This window comes from Pan troglodytes, chromosome 2 (genome assembly GCF_028858775.2).
Source record: "Pan troglodytes isolate AG18354 chromosome 2, NHGRI_mPanTro3-v2.0_pri, whole genome shotgun sequence".
Lineage (NCBI taxonomy): Eukaryota > Metazoa > Chordata > Mammalia > Primates > Hominidae > Pan > Pan troglodytes.
The window spans coordinates 54,919,541-54,935,097 of record NC_086015.1 but is presented as its reverse complement, the minus strand read 5'-3'; the positions used below and the strand labels follow the sequence as shown (position 1 = coordinate 54,935,097).

At 38.6% G+C, this 15,557-nt stretch overlaps 1 protein-coding gene across 12 annotated transcripts in view; it reads right to left on the bottom strand.

Annotated features, from left to right (window-relative positions):
• Positions 1-15,557, bottom strand: part of DOCK3 (dedicator of cytokinesis 3) — a 711,354-nt gene that overhangs the window by 482,605 nt on the left and 213,192 nt on the right. For all 12 annotated transcript variants that reach the window (XM_016941175.4, XM_016941180.3, XM_054681895.2 and 9 more), the window contains exon 4: positions 13,892-13,947. In XM_016941175.4, the coding sequence (XP_016796664.1) occupies positions 13,892-13,947 (56 nt within the window). The remainder of the gene's footprint in view (positions 1-13,891; positions 13,948-15,557) is intronic.

The window sequence follows — 15,557 nt, the reverse complement described above, 5'->3', positions numbered from 1 at the left end:
TTGGACACAGGAAGGGGAACATCACACACTGGGGCCTGTTGTGGGGTGGGGGGAGTGGGGAGAGATATCATTAGGAGATATACCTAATGTAAATGACAAGTTAATGGGTGCAGCACACCAACACGGCACATATATAAATATGTATCAAACCTGCACATGGTGCACATGTACCCTAGAACTTAAAGTATAAAAAAAAAACACATTTAAATAAAAAAAAGAGCTGGTACCATTTCTACTAAAACTACTTCAAACCAATTAAACGGAGGGACTTCTATCTAATTCATTCTATGAGGCCAGCAATATTTTGATACCAAAATCTGGCAGAGATACAACAAAAACAGAAAACTTGAGGCCAATATACCTGATGAACATTGATGCAAAAATCCTCAACAAAATACCGGCAAATTGAATCCAGCAGATCATCAAAAGCTTATCCACTATGATCAAGTCAGCTTCATCCTTGGGATGCAAGGCTGGTTAAACATATGCAAATCAATAAATGTAATTAAGCACATAAACAGAACTAAAGACAAAAACAACATGATTATCTCAATAGATGCAGAAAAGGCCTTCAATAACATTCAACATCCCTTCATGTTAAAAACTCTCAATAAACTAGGTATTGAAGGACTATAACTCAAAATAATAAGAGCCACATAGGACAAACCCATAACCAATATCATATTGAAAAGGCAAAAGCTGGAAGCATTACCTGTGAAAACTAGGACAAGAAGAGGATTCCCTCTCTCACCACTCCTATTCAACACAGCATTGGAAGTTCTGGTCAGGGCAGTCAGGCAAGAGAAATAAAGTATTCAAATAGGAAGAGAGGAAGTCAAATTAACTTTGTTTGCAGATAACGTGATCCCATATCTAGAAAATCCCATCATCTCAACCCAAAAGCTTCTTAAGCTGATAGGCCACATCGGCAAAGTCTCAGGATAAAATCAATAGTGCAAAAATCGCTAGCATTCCTATACACCAACAACAGGCAAGCAAAGGGCCAAATCATGAATGAACTCTCATTCACAACTGCTACAAAGAGAATAAAATATCTAGAAATATCACTAACCAGACAGGTGTAGGACCTCTTCAGGGAGAACTACAAACCACTGCTTAAGGAAATCAGAGAGAACACAAATGGAACAATATGCCACGCTCATGGATAGGAAGAATCAATATTGTGAAAATGGCCATACTGCCCAAAGTAATTTATAGATTCAGTTCTATTCCCATAAACCTATCATTGACATTCTTCACAGAATTAGAAGAAACTATTTTAAAATTCCTATGAAACAAAAAGAGCCCAAATAGCCAAGAGAATCCTAAGGAAAAAGAACAAGGCTGCAGGCATCACTATCCAACTTCAAATTATACTACAAGGCTCAAGTAACCAAAACAGCATGGTACTGGTACAAAAACAGACACACAGACCAATGGAACAGAACAGAGAACTCAAAAATAAGACTGAACATCTACAGCCATCTGATCTTTGACAAACCTGACAAAAACAAGCAATGGGGAAAGGATTCCCTATTTAATAAATGGTGCTGGGAGAACTGGCTAGCCATATGCAGAAAATTGAAACTGGACCCTTACATATTACATAAAAATTAACTCAAGATGGATTAAAGACTTAAATGCAAAACCCAACACTATAAAAACCCTAGAAGAAAACCTGGGCAATATTATTCAGGACATAGGCACAGGCAAAGATTTCATGACAAAAATGCCAAAAGCAATTGCGACAAAAGCAAAAACTGACAGATGGGATCTAATTAAACTAAAGAGCTTCAGCACAGCAAAAGAAACTATCATCAGAGTGAACAGACAGCCTACAGAATGGGAGACAGAATCTACAAGGAACTTAAACAAATTTACAAGAAAAAAACAAACAACCACACTAAAAAGTGGGCAAATGACATGAACAGACATTTCCCAAAAGGAGACATTCAAGGAGCCAACAACACATACTGGGGCCTGTCAGGTGGGTGGTGGGAGAGAGAGAATCAAGAAGAATAGCTGCTTTCTTTCTTTATGGCAAGATGGCCGAATAGGAACGGCTCCGGTCTGCAGCTCCCAGCGACATCAATGCATAAGGTGGGTGATTTCAACATTTCCAAGTGAGGTACACGGTTCATCTCATTGGGACTGGTTAGACAGTGGGTGCAACCCACAGAGGGTGAGCTGAAGCAGGGTAGGGTGTCGCCTCACCCAGGAAGAGCAAGAGGTCAGGGAATTCCCTCCCCTAGCCAAGGGTAGCCATGAGGGACTGTGCCTTGAGGAACAGTGCACTCCAGCCCAGTTACTATGCTTTTCCCATGGTCCTCGCAATCCACACACCAGGAGATTCCCTCGGGTGCCTACACCACCAGGGACCTGGGTTTCAAGCACAAAACTAGGTGACCATTTGGGCAGACACTGAGCTAACTGCAGCATATTTTTTCACACTCCGGTGGTGCCTGGAACGCCAGCAAGCAGAACCATTCACTACCCTAGAAAGGGGGATGAAGCCAGAGAGCCAAGTGGTCTAGCTCAGTGGATCTCATTCCCATGGAGCCAAGCAAGCTAAGATCCACTGTCTTAAAATTCTTGCTGCCAGCACACCAGTCTGAAGTTGACCTGGGACACTCGAGCTTGGTGGGGGGAGGGGTGTCTGCCATTACTAAGGCTTGAGTAGGCAGTTTTCCCCTCACAGTATAAACAAAGCCATCAGGAAGTTCAAACTGGGTGGAGCCCACTGTAGTTCAGCAAAGCCACTGTAGCCAGACTGCCTCACAGGATTCCTCCTCTCTGGGCAGGGCATCTCTAAAAGAAAGGCAGCAGCCCCATTCAGGGGCTTATACATCAAACTCCCATCTCCCTGGGACAGAGCACCTAGGGGAAGGGGCGGCAGCAGGCACTGCATCAGCAGACTTAAATGTCCCAGCCTGTCTGTTCTGAAGAGAGGAGCGAATCTCCCAGCACATTGCTCAAGCTCTGCTAAGGGATAGACTGCTTCCTCAGGTGGGTCCCTGACCCCCGTGCCTCCTGACTAGGAGACACCTCCCAACAGGGAGCGACAGACACCTCATACAGGAGAGCTCTGGCTGGCATCTGGTGGGTGCCCCTCTGGGACAAAGCTTCCAGAGGAAGGAACAGGCAGCAATCTTTGCTGTTCTGCAGCCTCCGCTGGTGATACCCAGGCAAACAGGGGCAGGTTCTGAAGTGGACCTCCTGCAAACTCCAGCAGACCTGCAGCAGAGGAGCCTGACCATTGGAAGGAAAACTAACAAACAGAAAGGAATAGCATCAACATTAACAAAAAGGAGGTCCACACAGAAACCCCATCTGAAGGTCACCAACATCAAAGACCAAAGGTAGATAAATCCACGAAGATGAGGAAAAACCAGCATAAAAAGGCTGCAAATTCCAAAAACCAGAATGCCTCTTCTCCTCCAAAGGATCACAACTCCTCGCCAAGGGAACAAAACTGGATGGAGAATGAGTTTGACAAATTGACAGAAGTAGGCTTTAGAAGGTGGGTAATAACAAACTCCTCCAAGCTAAAGGAGCATGTTCTAACCCAATGCAATGAAGCTAAGAACCTTGAAAAAAGGTTAGAAGAATTGCTAACCAGCATAACTGGTTTAAAGAAGAAGATAAATGACCTCATGGAACTAAAAAACACAGCACAAGAACTTCGTGAAGCATACACAAGTATCAATAGCCGAACTGATCAAGTGGAAGCAAGGATATCAGAGATTGAAGATCAACTTAATGAAATAAAGCGAGAAGACAAGATAAGAGAATAAAGAATGAAAAGAAACGAAAAAAGCCTCCAAGAAATATGGGACTATGTGAAAAGACCAAATCTACATTTGATTGGTGTACCTGAAAGTGACGGTGAGAATGGAACCAAGTTGTAAAACACTCTTCAGGATATTATCCAGGAGAACTTTTCCCCAACCTAGCAAGACAGGCCAACATTCAAATTCAGGAAATACAGAGACCGCCACAAAGATACTCCTCGAGAAGAGTAACCCCAAGACACATAATTATCAGATTTACCAAGGTTGAAATGAAGGAAAAAATGTTAAGAGCAGCCAGAGAGAAAGGTCGGGTTACCCACAAAGGGAAGCCTATCAGACTAACAGCAGAAACCCTACAAGCCAGAAGAAAGTGGGGGGTAGGGGAGCAATATTCAACATTCTTAAAGAAAAGAATTTTCAACCCAGATTTTCACATCCAGCCAAACTAAGCTTCAGAAGTGAAAGAGAAATAAAATCCTTTACAGACAAGCAACTACTGAGAGATTTTGTCACCACCAGGCCTGCCTTACAAGAGCTCCTGAAGGAAGCACTAAATATGGAAAGGAAAAACTGGTACCACCCACTGCAAGAACATACCAAATTGTAAAGACCATCAACACTATGAAGAAACTGCATCAAGTAATAGGCAAAATAACCAGCTAGCATCATAATGACAGGATCAAATTCACACATAACAATATTCACTTTAAATGTCAATGGGCTAAATGCCCCAATTAAAAGACACAGACTGGCAAACTGGACAAAGAGTCAAGACCCATCACTGTGCTGTATTTAGGAGATCCATCTCAGGTGCAAAGACACACATAGGCTCAAAATAAAGGGATGGAGGAATATTTACCAAGCAAATGGAAAGTGAAAAAAACAGAGGTTGCAGTCCTAGTCTCTGATAAAAAAGACTTTAAACCAAGAAAGATCAAAAAAGACAAAGAAGGGCATTACATAATGGTAAAGTGATCAATACAACAAGAAGAGCTAACTATCCTAAATATATATGCACCCAATACAGGAGCACCCAGATTCATAAAGCAAGTTCTTAGAGACCTACAAAGAGACTTAGAATCACACACAATAATAGTGGGAGACTTTAACACCCCACTGCCAATATTAGACAGACCAACGAGACAGAAAATTAACAAGGATATTCTGGACTTCAACTCAGCTCTGGACCAAGAGGACCTAACAGACATCTACAGAACTCTTCATCCCAAATTAACAGAATATACATTCCTCTCAGCACTACATCGCACTTATTCTGAAATCGATCACATAATTGGAAGTAAAACACTCCTGAGCAAATGCAAAAGAACGGAAATCATAACAGTCTCTCAGACCACAGAGCAATCAAATTGGAACTCAGGATTGAGAAACTCATACTCAAAACTGCACAACTACATGGAAACTGAACAACCTGCTCCTGAATGACTACTAGGTAAGTAACAAAATGAAGGCAGAAATAAAGATGTTCTTTGAAACCAAAAAGAACGAAGACACAACATACCAGAATCTCTGGGACACATTTAAAGCAGTGTGTAGGGGGAAATTTATAGCACTAAATGCCCAAAAGAGAAAGCAGGAAAGATCTAAAATTGACACCCTAACATCAAAATTAAAAGAACTGCAGAAGGAAGAGCAAACAAATTCAAAAGCTAGCAGAAGACAAGAAATAACTAAGATCAGAGCAGAACTGAAGGAAATAGAGACACAAAAAACCCTTCAAAAAATCAATAAATCCAGGAACTGGTTTTTTGAAAAGATTAACAAAATAGGTAGACTGCTAGCCAGACTAATAAAGAAGAAAAGAGAGAAGAATCCAATAGACCCAATAAAGTGTGATAAAGGGGATATCCCCACTGATCCCACAGAAATACAAACTACCATCAGAGAATACTATGAACACCTCTATGCAAATAAACTAGAAAATCTAGAAGAAATGGATGAATTCCTGGACACATACACCCTCCCAAGACTAAACTAGGAAGAATTCGAATCCCTGAAGAGGCCAATAACAAGTTCTGAAATGGAGACAGTAATTAATAGCCTACCAACCAATAAAAGCCCAGGACCAGACAGATCCACAGCCAAATTCTATCGGGGTACAAAGAGGAGCTGGTACCATTCCTTCTACAAACTATTCCAAAAAACTGAAAAAGAGTGACTCCTCCCTAACTCATTTTATGAGGCCAGCATCATCCTGATACCAAAACCTGGCAGAGACACAACAAAAAGAGAAAATTTTAGGCCAATATACCTGATGAACATCGATGTGAAAATCCTCAGTAAAATACTGGCAAAACGAATCCAGCAGCACGTCAAAAAGCTTATCCACCATGATCAAGTCGGCTTCATCCCTGGGATGCAAGCCTGGTTCAACATACACAAATCAATAAACATAATCCATCACATAAACAGAACCAATGATAAAAACCACATGATTATCTCAATAAATGCAGAAAAGGTCTCCAATAAAATTCTACACCCCTTTAGGCTAAAAACACTCAATAAACTATATCAATTGAACGTATCTCAAAATAATAAGAGCTATTTATGAACCCACAGCCAATGTCATACTCAATGGGCAAAAGCTGGAAGCATTCCTTTTGAAAACTGGCACAAGACAAGGATGCCCTCTCTCACCATGCCTATTTAACATAGTGTTGGAAGTTCTGGCAAGGGCAATCAGGCAAGAGAAAGAAATAAAGGGTATTCAAATAGGAAGAGAGAAAATCAAATTGTCTCTGTTTGCAGATGACATGATTGTATATTTAGAAAACCCCATCGTGTCAGCCCAAAATCTCCTTAGGCTGATAAGCAACTTCAGCAAACTCTCAGGATACATAATCAATGTGCAAAAATCACAAGCATTCTTATACACCAATAATAGACAAATAGAGAGCCAAATCATGAGTGAACTCCCATTCAAAATTGCTACAAAGAGAATAAAATACCTAGGAATACAACTTACAAGGGATGTGAAGGACCTCTTCAAGTGGAACTACAAACAACTGCTCAAGGAAATCAGAGAGGACACAAACAAATGGAAAAATATTCCATGCTCATGGATAGGAAGAATCAGTATCATGAAAATGGCCATACTGCCCAAAGTAATTTATAGAGTCAATGCCATCCCCATCAAGCTACCACTAACTTTCTTCACAGTTTAGAAAAAAACTACTTTAAATTTCCTATGGAACCAAAAAAGAGCCCGTATAGCCAAAACGATCCTAAGCAAAAAGAAAGCTGGAGGCATCACACTACCTGACTTCAAACTATACTACAAGGCTACATTAACCAAAACACAAGGTACTAGTACAAAACAGATATACAGACCAATGGAACAGAACAGAGGCCTCAGAAATAACACCACATATCTACAACCATCTGATCTTTGACAAACCTGACAAAAACAAGCAATGGGGAAATGATTGCCTACTTAATAAATGGTGTTGGTAAAACTGGCTAGCCATATGCAGAAAACTGAAACTGGACCCCTTCCTTACAGAATCTTATACAAATATTAACTCAAGATGGATTAAAGACTTAAACGTAAGACCTAAAACCATAAAAACCCTAGAAAAAAACCTAGGCAATACCATTCAGGGCAGAGGCATGGGCAAAGATTTCATGACTAAAACACCAAAAGCAATGGCAACAAAAGCCAAAATTGACAAATGGTGTCTAATTAAACTAAAAAGCTTCTGCAGAGCAAAAGAAACTATCATCAGAGTGAACAGGCAACCTACAGAATGGGAGAAAATGTTTGCAATCTCTCCATCTGACAATATCCTGAATCTACAAAGATTAAACAAATTTATAAGAAAAAAACAACTCCATCAAAAAGTGGGCAAAGGAGATGAACAGACACTTCTCAAAAGAAGACATGTGGCCAATAAACATATGAGAAAAAGCTCATCATCACTGATCATTAGAGAAACACAAATCAAAACCACAATGAAATACTGTCTCACGCCAGTTAGAATGGCAATCATTAGCTGGAGAGGATGTGGAGAAATAGGAACACTTTTACACTGTTCGTGGGAGTGTAAATTAGTTCAACCATTGTGGAAGACAGTGTGGCGATTCCTCAAGGATCTAGAACCAGAAATACAAATTGACCCAGCAATCCCATTACTGGGTATATACACAAAGGATTATAAATCATTCTACTATAGAGACACATGCATGCGTATGTTTATTGCAGCACTGTTCAGAATAGCAAAAACTTGGAACCAACCAACCCAAATGCCCTTCAATGATAGACTTGATAAAGAAAATGTGGCACATACACACCACGGAATACTATGCAGCCATAAAAAAGGGATGAGTTCATGTCCTTTACAGCAACATAGATGAAGCTGGAAACCATAATTCTCAGCAAACTAACACAGGAACAGAAGACCAAACACCACATGTTCTCGCTCATAAGTGGGAGTTAAACAGTGAGAACACACGGACATGAAAAGGGAAGCATCACACACTGGGGCCTGTTGGGGGTTGGGGAGCTAGGGGAGGGATAGCATTAGGAGAAATACCTAATGTTGATGACGGGTTGATGGGTGCAGCAAACCACCATGGCACATGTATACCTATGTAGCAAACCTGCACATTCTGCACATGTATCCCAGAACTTAAAGTATAATAAAAAAATTTTAAAAAGAAATCTTTGTATCCCCTTACCTCCCTGAGCATGCACATGGGTACACAGTTTATGACAGCCTATGTACTGCCATTGCAATGCTCATTCCTGAATAAATATAATTTCCTTAAAAAAAAAAGAAGAAGAAGAACAGCTAATGAATGCTGGGCTTAATACCTAGGTGATGGGTGATCTGTGCAGCAAACCACCATGGCACACGTTTACCTGTATAACAAACCTGCACATGATGGACATGTACCCTGGAAGTTAAAATAAAAGTTGAAGGAAAAAAAGAGTTTTTCAAGTTCTAAAAAAAAAAAAAAAAAAAAAAAAGCGGGGGTAAAATAAGGTAACTAAGCATTTCATATGGATGCTGAAATAAAAACTAAGATTACTCTTTTATGTGATTCATTTCTGATGTTTTTTGTTTGAGGCTTTTATCCCAATTGATAAAGAAAAAAAGCCATTAAAATTTCCTTTAATTGAAGAAGAAGTGGTAGAAATTACACCTTTAACATTACTGGAGCAATACTTTGAAAGTAAATCACTTAGCAGTCAGAATAACAATTTGGAATTGTAACCAAATAGTCAAATACAGCTGGGAGACCTAGAATTCAACAGAACATTGTTTTAACGCTCAAGAATTGTGTGACCTAATAGATGGGAAGAATATATAAGAATAAAGCTTAATTAACCAACTATGTAAACAGAACCAATCACTATTCATAGTTCCCTTAAAATTAAGATTTGCTAAACTTAAAAGATTTGCATGCTGTAAAAAAAAATCAAAAACAAAAACCTGACAATTTTAATTCCCTCAACAAATGTTTTATTGTTGATGACACAATTTACATATTTTATATTGTGCATCTACTAACAAGTTTTTGTAGTTATAGTTATTCTTAATACTTGTCTTTTAACTCTTATACTAAAATTATTTATATACTATCTTTACAGTATTCAAATATTCTGTATATGTGTATATATTTGCCTTTGCCTGTGAATTGTATACTTTTGTATGCTTTCATGTTGCTGTATAGCATCATTTTGTTTCAACTTAAAGAACTCCTTTCAGCATTTTTTATAAGGCAAATCTACTGGTGATGAACTCCCTCAGCTTTTGTTTATCTGGGAAAGCCTTTCTCTCTACTTCATTTCTGAAGGACAGTTTTGCTGGGTACTGGTTGACAGGGTTTTTTTTGTTTCCTTCAGTATTTTAAATATATCATCCTGCTCCCTTCTGGCCTACAAGGTTTTGGCGGAGAAATCTGCTGATAGCAGATTTATGGAGGCTCTCTTATATAAGACAAGTCCTTTTCATCTTGCTGCTTTCAAAATTCTCTTTGACTTTTGACAATTTGACCACAATGCATCTCAGCATGGATTTCTTTGGATTCCTGTTTTTTAAATTTTACTTTAAGTTCTAGGGTATATGTGCACAATGTGCAGGCACAAAGTGCCATGTTGGTGTGCTGCACCCATTAACTCGTCATTTACATTAGGTATATCTCCTAATGCTATCCCTCCCCCCTCCCCCCTCCCCTCACCTAACGACAGGCCCCGGTGTGTGATATTCCCCTTCCTGTGTCCCAATGTTCTCATTATTCAATTCCCACCTATGAATGAGAACACACGGTGTTTGGTTTTTTGTCCTTGTGATACTGTGCTGAGAATGATGGCTTCCAGCTTCATCCATGTCCCTACAAAGGACATGAACATCTTAAAGGGGTTGTTTGGACTTCAAGGATCAATGTTCATTTCCTTCCCCAGATTTGGGAAGTTTTCAGCCATTGTTTCTTTAAATAAGTTTCCTGCTCCTTTCTTTTCCTTGCTCTCCCTCTTCCTCTCTCTCCTGCCCCACTTCTGATAATTCCATATTGAGCATATTGGTTTGCTTGATGGTGTCCCATTAGTTTCTTAGGATTTCTTCACTCCTTTTCCTTTCTGATTCTCTGAATGGATCATTTCAAATGACCTATCTTCAAGTTGACTCGCTCCTCTATTTGATCAAGAATGCTGTTGAAGTTCTCCATACAATTTTCATATTATTTATTGTATTCTTCAGCTCCAGAATTTATGTTTGATTCTTTGCTTTCTTATGGTTTCTATCTCTTTGTTGGTATTCTCATTATTTTCACTTTTCATTTTCCTCATTTAATTTAGTTGTCTGTATTCTCTTGTAACTCATTTAGTTAAGTAATCTTTAAGACTATTATTTTGAGTTGTCTTGAGGGCAATTCATAGAACTCCTTTTCTTTAGGGTCTGTTATTGAATATTTATTTTGTTCCTTTGATTGTGTCATGTATTCCCGATCCTTCATCTTCCTTGCAGCTTTGCTTTGGGGCCTGCACATTTGAAGAAACAACCACTTCTCCCAGTCTTTATGGACTGACTTCAATAGACAAAGACCCTCACCAATCAGCCCAACTCAGATTCTGGGAACCTGTCAAACCTTTTCTATGAATGTACGCACTTCATTTCTCCATCCAGCCTGAGAGTCTCAGGGTTCTGTGCCTTCTCCCAATCTCTCAAAGAAATGATGGCCACAGTAAGCTGCCCATCTCTTTTCCCTAGGGCAGTACTCTAAAATTCCAGGATGTATGCTTCATTCTTCCTTTCCCTTCTGAGGGAGAAGACTCACAGATATGCATCTTCTCCCAACCCTCCAGAGCTCTACTGGCCACAGTTGCCTGCCCTCCACTTTTTTCTAGAGTGACGCATTGAAATGATGGGATATTGCTCCCACTCCTCACCCTCCCTCCGGCAGAAATCTTAGGGTTGTGCACTTTTCCCGATCTTGCAGAGGCAAGCTAGCTGCAGTGAGCCTCTCACTCCTTTTCTTTGTTCTTAGCTTCCCCTGCATGTTTAAATTATGCTGGCTACTCCAGCACTCTGGGTGAGGTGGGATAGAAAGAGGTCATTCAAGCAGCACCCACAAATGCTAGAGATGTTTGATGTACAGTCCTCTTTTTCTTTGCCCCACTGGAAGAGTCACAATCTGGGACAAATTCTCTCTTAACCAGCTGGGAGAAGGGACTGACAAAGGTAAGAGTGAAATTGCTCTTCTTAGCCATTTCAACGTGTCTACTCTGTTTTGTGCTCCTCTGGAGTACTGTGACTTCTTCACTGGATACTGGACCTCTTATAAAGGTATTTTTCTTGGTATACCATTGTTAAATCTGTGTTTCTGTAGGGGGATGAGAGCTGAAATTTCTTATTCTGCCAAATTGCTGATGTCATGAAAGACTACTATTTTCTGGTTGGGCTCTATTCCACTACAACACAGTAGATGAAAAATTATCTGGAGAAAAAGGCCAAAGTAAACATGAAGCTCTCCTTGTGTGCATCCCTTCATTCAAAGATCATAGCCTCTCAAGATCTTGCCCAACCAATTGTTCTCCAGTGCCTGCAGACAATTGTTTTTTAATATTTTCTCCAGATTTTAGAATTCTTATTCTGGACCATCAACTTATTGGACATTTGGATATGGAGGTCAATTCCAAATAGCTTTCTAAGATTTATATCCCACTTCCAGCAAACATGGCTGCTCTGTGTGTAATTTTATGTACAGCCACATCACTTCTACTTTCCTGAGGCAAACTGAATCCAGGTAGGGATTCTTCTGCTAGCAAAGTGCTCCCCAATGTCCTTTATAACTATTATAAATGGGACATATGACTCATAAACTTAGGATAAGTTCCTCATCATCAGAAAGTGTATGATTTTGCTAGTATTTTCTAAGGCACTCTATTTCTGCATCCCTAGATTTCATCTATATCTCCTTTTCTCACCTTGGTCCCTCACACCTTCTGCCCACTTTCAGCTCTGATCAGCCTCATTACTGATAAATAAAGGATATTACTTCTGAATTTTATAATAAGCCATTCACATTCAGAAAATGTTTTTAGCACTTTCCAAAATATATACTTTGCTAATCCCAAGTCGAAATACTCTCTTTTCCTTTTCCCACACTTCTATCCAGGCTTGATACTTTTGATAGTCCTTACTTATAAACTTGAGATGGCAGATTATTTGTTGCAAAGGTTCATAAACATGAGATGTATAAGTTGTTTTTCTTTTTTATGTCCTTATGGCTTTACATGTTTTGTAAAAGGAGAAGGGGAAGAATAAGAAGTATGCTAGTTGTGGATTCATATCAGAATCTTCTAAGTTATATTCTTACTATTTCCCCAACACAAATTTTATATTGGAAGGCATACAAGACAATTAATAATAACTATCATCTCCAAATCTATTCTTCTAAGGACTAATCATGAGGCTGCAATCCACAAGCTGTGTTTTGCAGTCTCCTTTGCCAGCTGGAAGCATTAGAAAGATACTGGGGAAAAGAAGGTAAAGAGGTGTGTTTCCTGCTGTTCCTGTAAACAATTTCTTTCACAGTGAAAATAGGTTCCAGCCTCCAGTTGCTTTTGGCATTCCCCAAAACAGCCTCATTACCACCTTCTTTATACATACCAACAGTAGCTATTTGATATTCCCTCCTCAAATTTCTGAGCTCCAATATCTCAAGATCTAATTTCTGAGTTCCTGGGTTTCGGTATCTCCACCATTATTAACGTGTAGGCCACTTTATGCAGTTAAAATCTATGGGTTACATCAGTATTTCCTCTTTTGTTCTTTCAATCTTCAAACGTGTGTAAATAATTTCCCACATTAAATTCTACCTCATAAAGTGACTCATGTTTCTATTTTCCTGAATGAACCATAACTGACCAGAAGGTTACTCTGATGCTTACTCACCCTGCAGTCAAGAATAGTATTTCTACTTTAGGAAGCTACCTTGGTTACAAATTATACAGTACCTAAATTTTATGTTTTAAAATAATAAATTTTGAAAAATAAAATTGAAACTATAATACTTATTATTAAACATGACAAAGAATTTTTTTAAAACTCATTCATATTCCCAACATGCAAAAACAAGTGTTAACATTTTGATATATTTATTTCTTGTCTCTTCTTAGGCAGATTGCTTTGTTTTTAAAATTTGTGATCAAACCATTTTGTATATTGTCTTCTTATGGTTAAGGTATACCTTTAAACTTTTTCAATTTCAACTTGCAAATAAAAAATTTTAAAAGTCTCTTTCACTTTGTAAAAACAAAATGACATATTTATCTTTAACTCCTACTCTATGAATGACTATGCTCAAAATAGTACATAATTTTTTAAAACATATTGCATGCCTAACTGATTTTATAAAATTCACAGCTAACATCATTTCTTCTGTATACAAGAAAACAGATTAAAGTTGTCTGTATTTTAAGAAAACATTATTCCCTCAAAATTACATGATAAAGCATGTACATTTTTGCCAGGAAAACATATCAATTGTATATTTTATACTATGAACCAAAAGGAAAAACAATCTTCCTCTGTAGCCTATAAAAATTGTAAATAAATTTAGTAAGGCCAATTACTCACCCCCTATTACTGACAATTGCCTTTTTCAAGTGAATGTAATTTGCAGGAAAGATCCCCTGTAAAAGAGAAAATATTTCCTGTTAGAAAAAATAAAATTGTGATTAACATTTCATATATACAAAAATAGCAATCAGATTTCAGCACAGAAACATAGTAGATCTCCTGCTACAGCAACCACTTTGCATATTAAGTATGCAGAGCTGTACAAAGTATATTAGGTAGGAATTTCACGGCCATATGCAATCAAAATCTATCCTCAGGAGACAACTGTGATCTTTAGCACTGCAAAAATAAAACTTTAAATTTTAATTTTAAAAGAGTTGTAGATTAGAGATGGTCCATCAATTCACTCTCCAGAAATAGTATTATGTACAGAACTTGTCATGTATCTCCAAAACTAATATCATCATCTAACCAACAACTTACAGATTATCTAGCTCTGAGCTAGAAAAACAATTCTCAGACTCTAGCTAACATTAATATTCACAGGAGTGAATCGATTCGAGAACTTCTAAAATATGTCTTCTTTTACTCTTTCCAAAACTGTTTCTACTTTGTTATTTACCATAATTTGATTTCAATTCCTAAAGAATAAGTAGCGTATTTAAAAAAAAAAAAAAAACCACATCAGTTTTCCAATCTATGTTTCGCCCCCATCTCCTGATGTATAAAATGCTCTTTAAATAAAACATGAATGGCTTACAGGTTTGGCGGCTCATGCTTGTAATCCCAGTGCTTTAGGAGCCTAAAGTGGGAGAACTGTTAGAGGCCAGGACTCCATGACTAGTCTGGGCAACATAGCAAGATCCTGTCTCTACAAACAATTAAAAAGTTAGCCAGGTGTGGTGGTGTACACCTGTAGTCCTAGCTACTTGGGAGGACGACTTGAGCCCAGAAGTTTGGGGCTACAGTGAGCTATGATAGCACCACTATACTCCAGCCTATATGACAGAGCAAGAACCTGTCTTAAACACACACACACACACACACACACACACACACACACACCCCCATGGCTTAAATATATTTTATACTCTTTGGCCCACACTACCACCAATAATCACCCAAATGAAGGCTATAAGCAATTAGACTACAGTAATGAGTTTTGTATTTTGGCTCATAATAAAAGACAGCATATAGTAACGTAAAATCCTAATAAGGGAGAATATAGAGACTTAAAAAAAGGATTTAAGTCTTTAATCTTTAATCCATCTTGAATTAATTTTTGTATAAGGTGTAAGAAAGGGATCCAGTTTCAGCTTTCTACATATGGCTAGCCAGTTTTCCCAGCACCATTTATTAAATAGGGCATCCTTTCCCCATGGCTTGTTTTTCTCAGGTTTGTCAAAGATCAGATAGTTGCAGATATGCGGAGTTATTTCTGAGGGCTCTGTTCTGTTCCATCGATCAATATCTCTGTTTTGGTACCAGTACCATGCTGTTTTGGTTACTGTAGCCTTGTAGTATAGTTTGAAGTCAGGTAGCATGATGCCTCCAGCTTTGTTCTTTCGGCTTAGGATTGACTTGGCGATGCGGGCTCTTTTTTGGTTCCATATGAACTTTAAAGTAGTTTTTTCCAATTCTGTGAAAAAAGCCATTGGTAGCTTGATGGGGATGGCATTGAATCTGTAAATTACCTTGGGCAGTATGGCCATTTTCACGATAT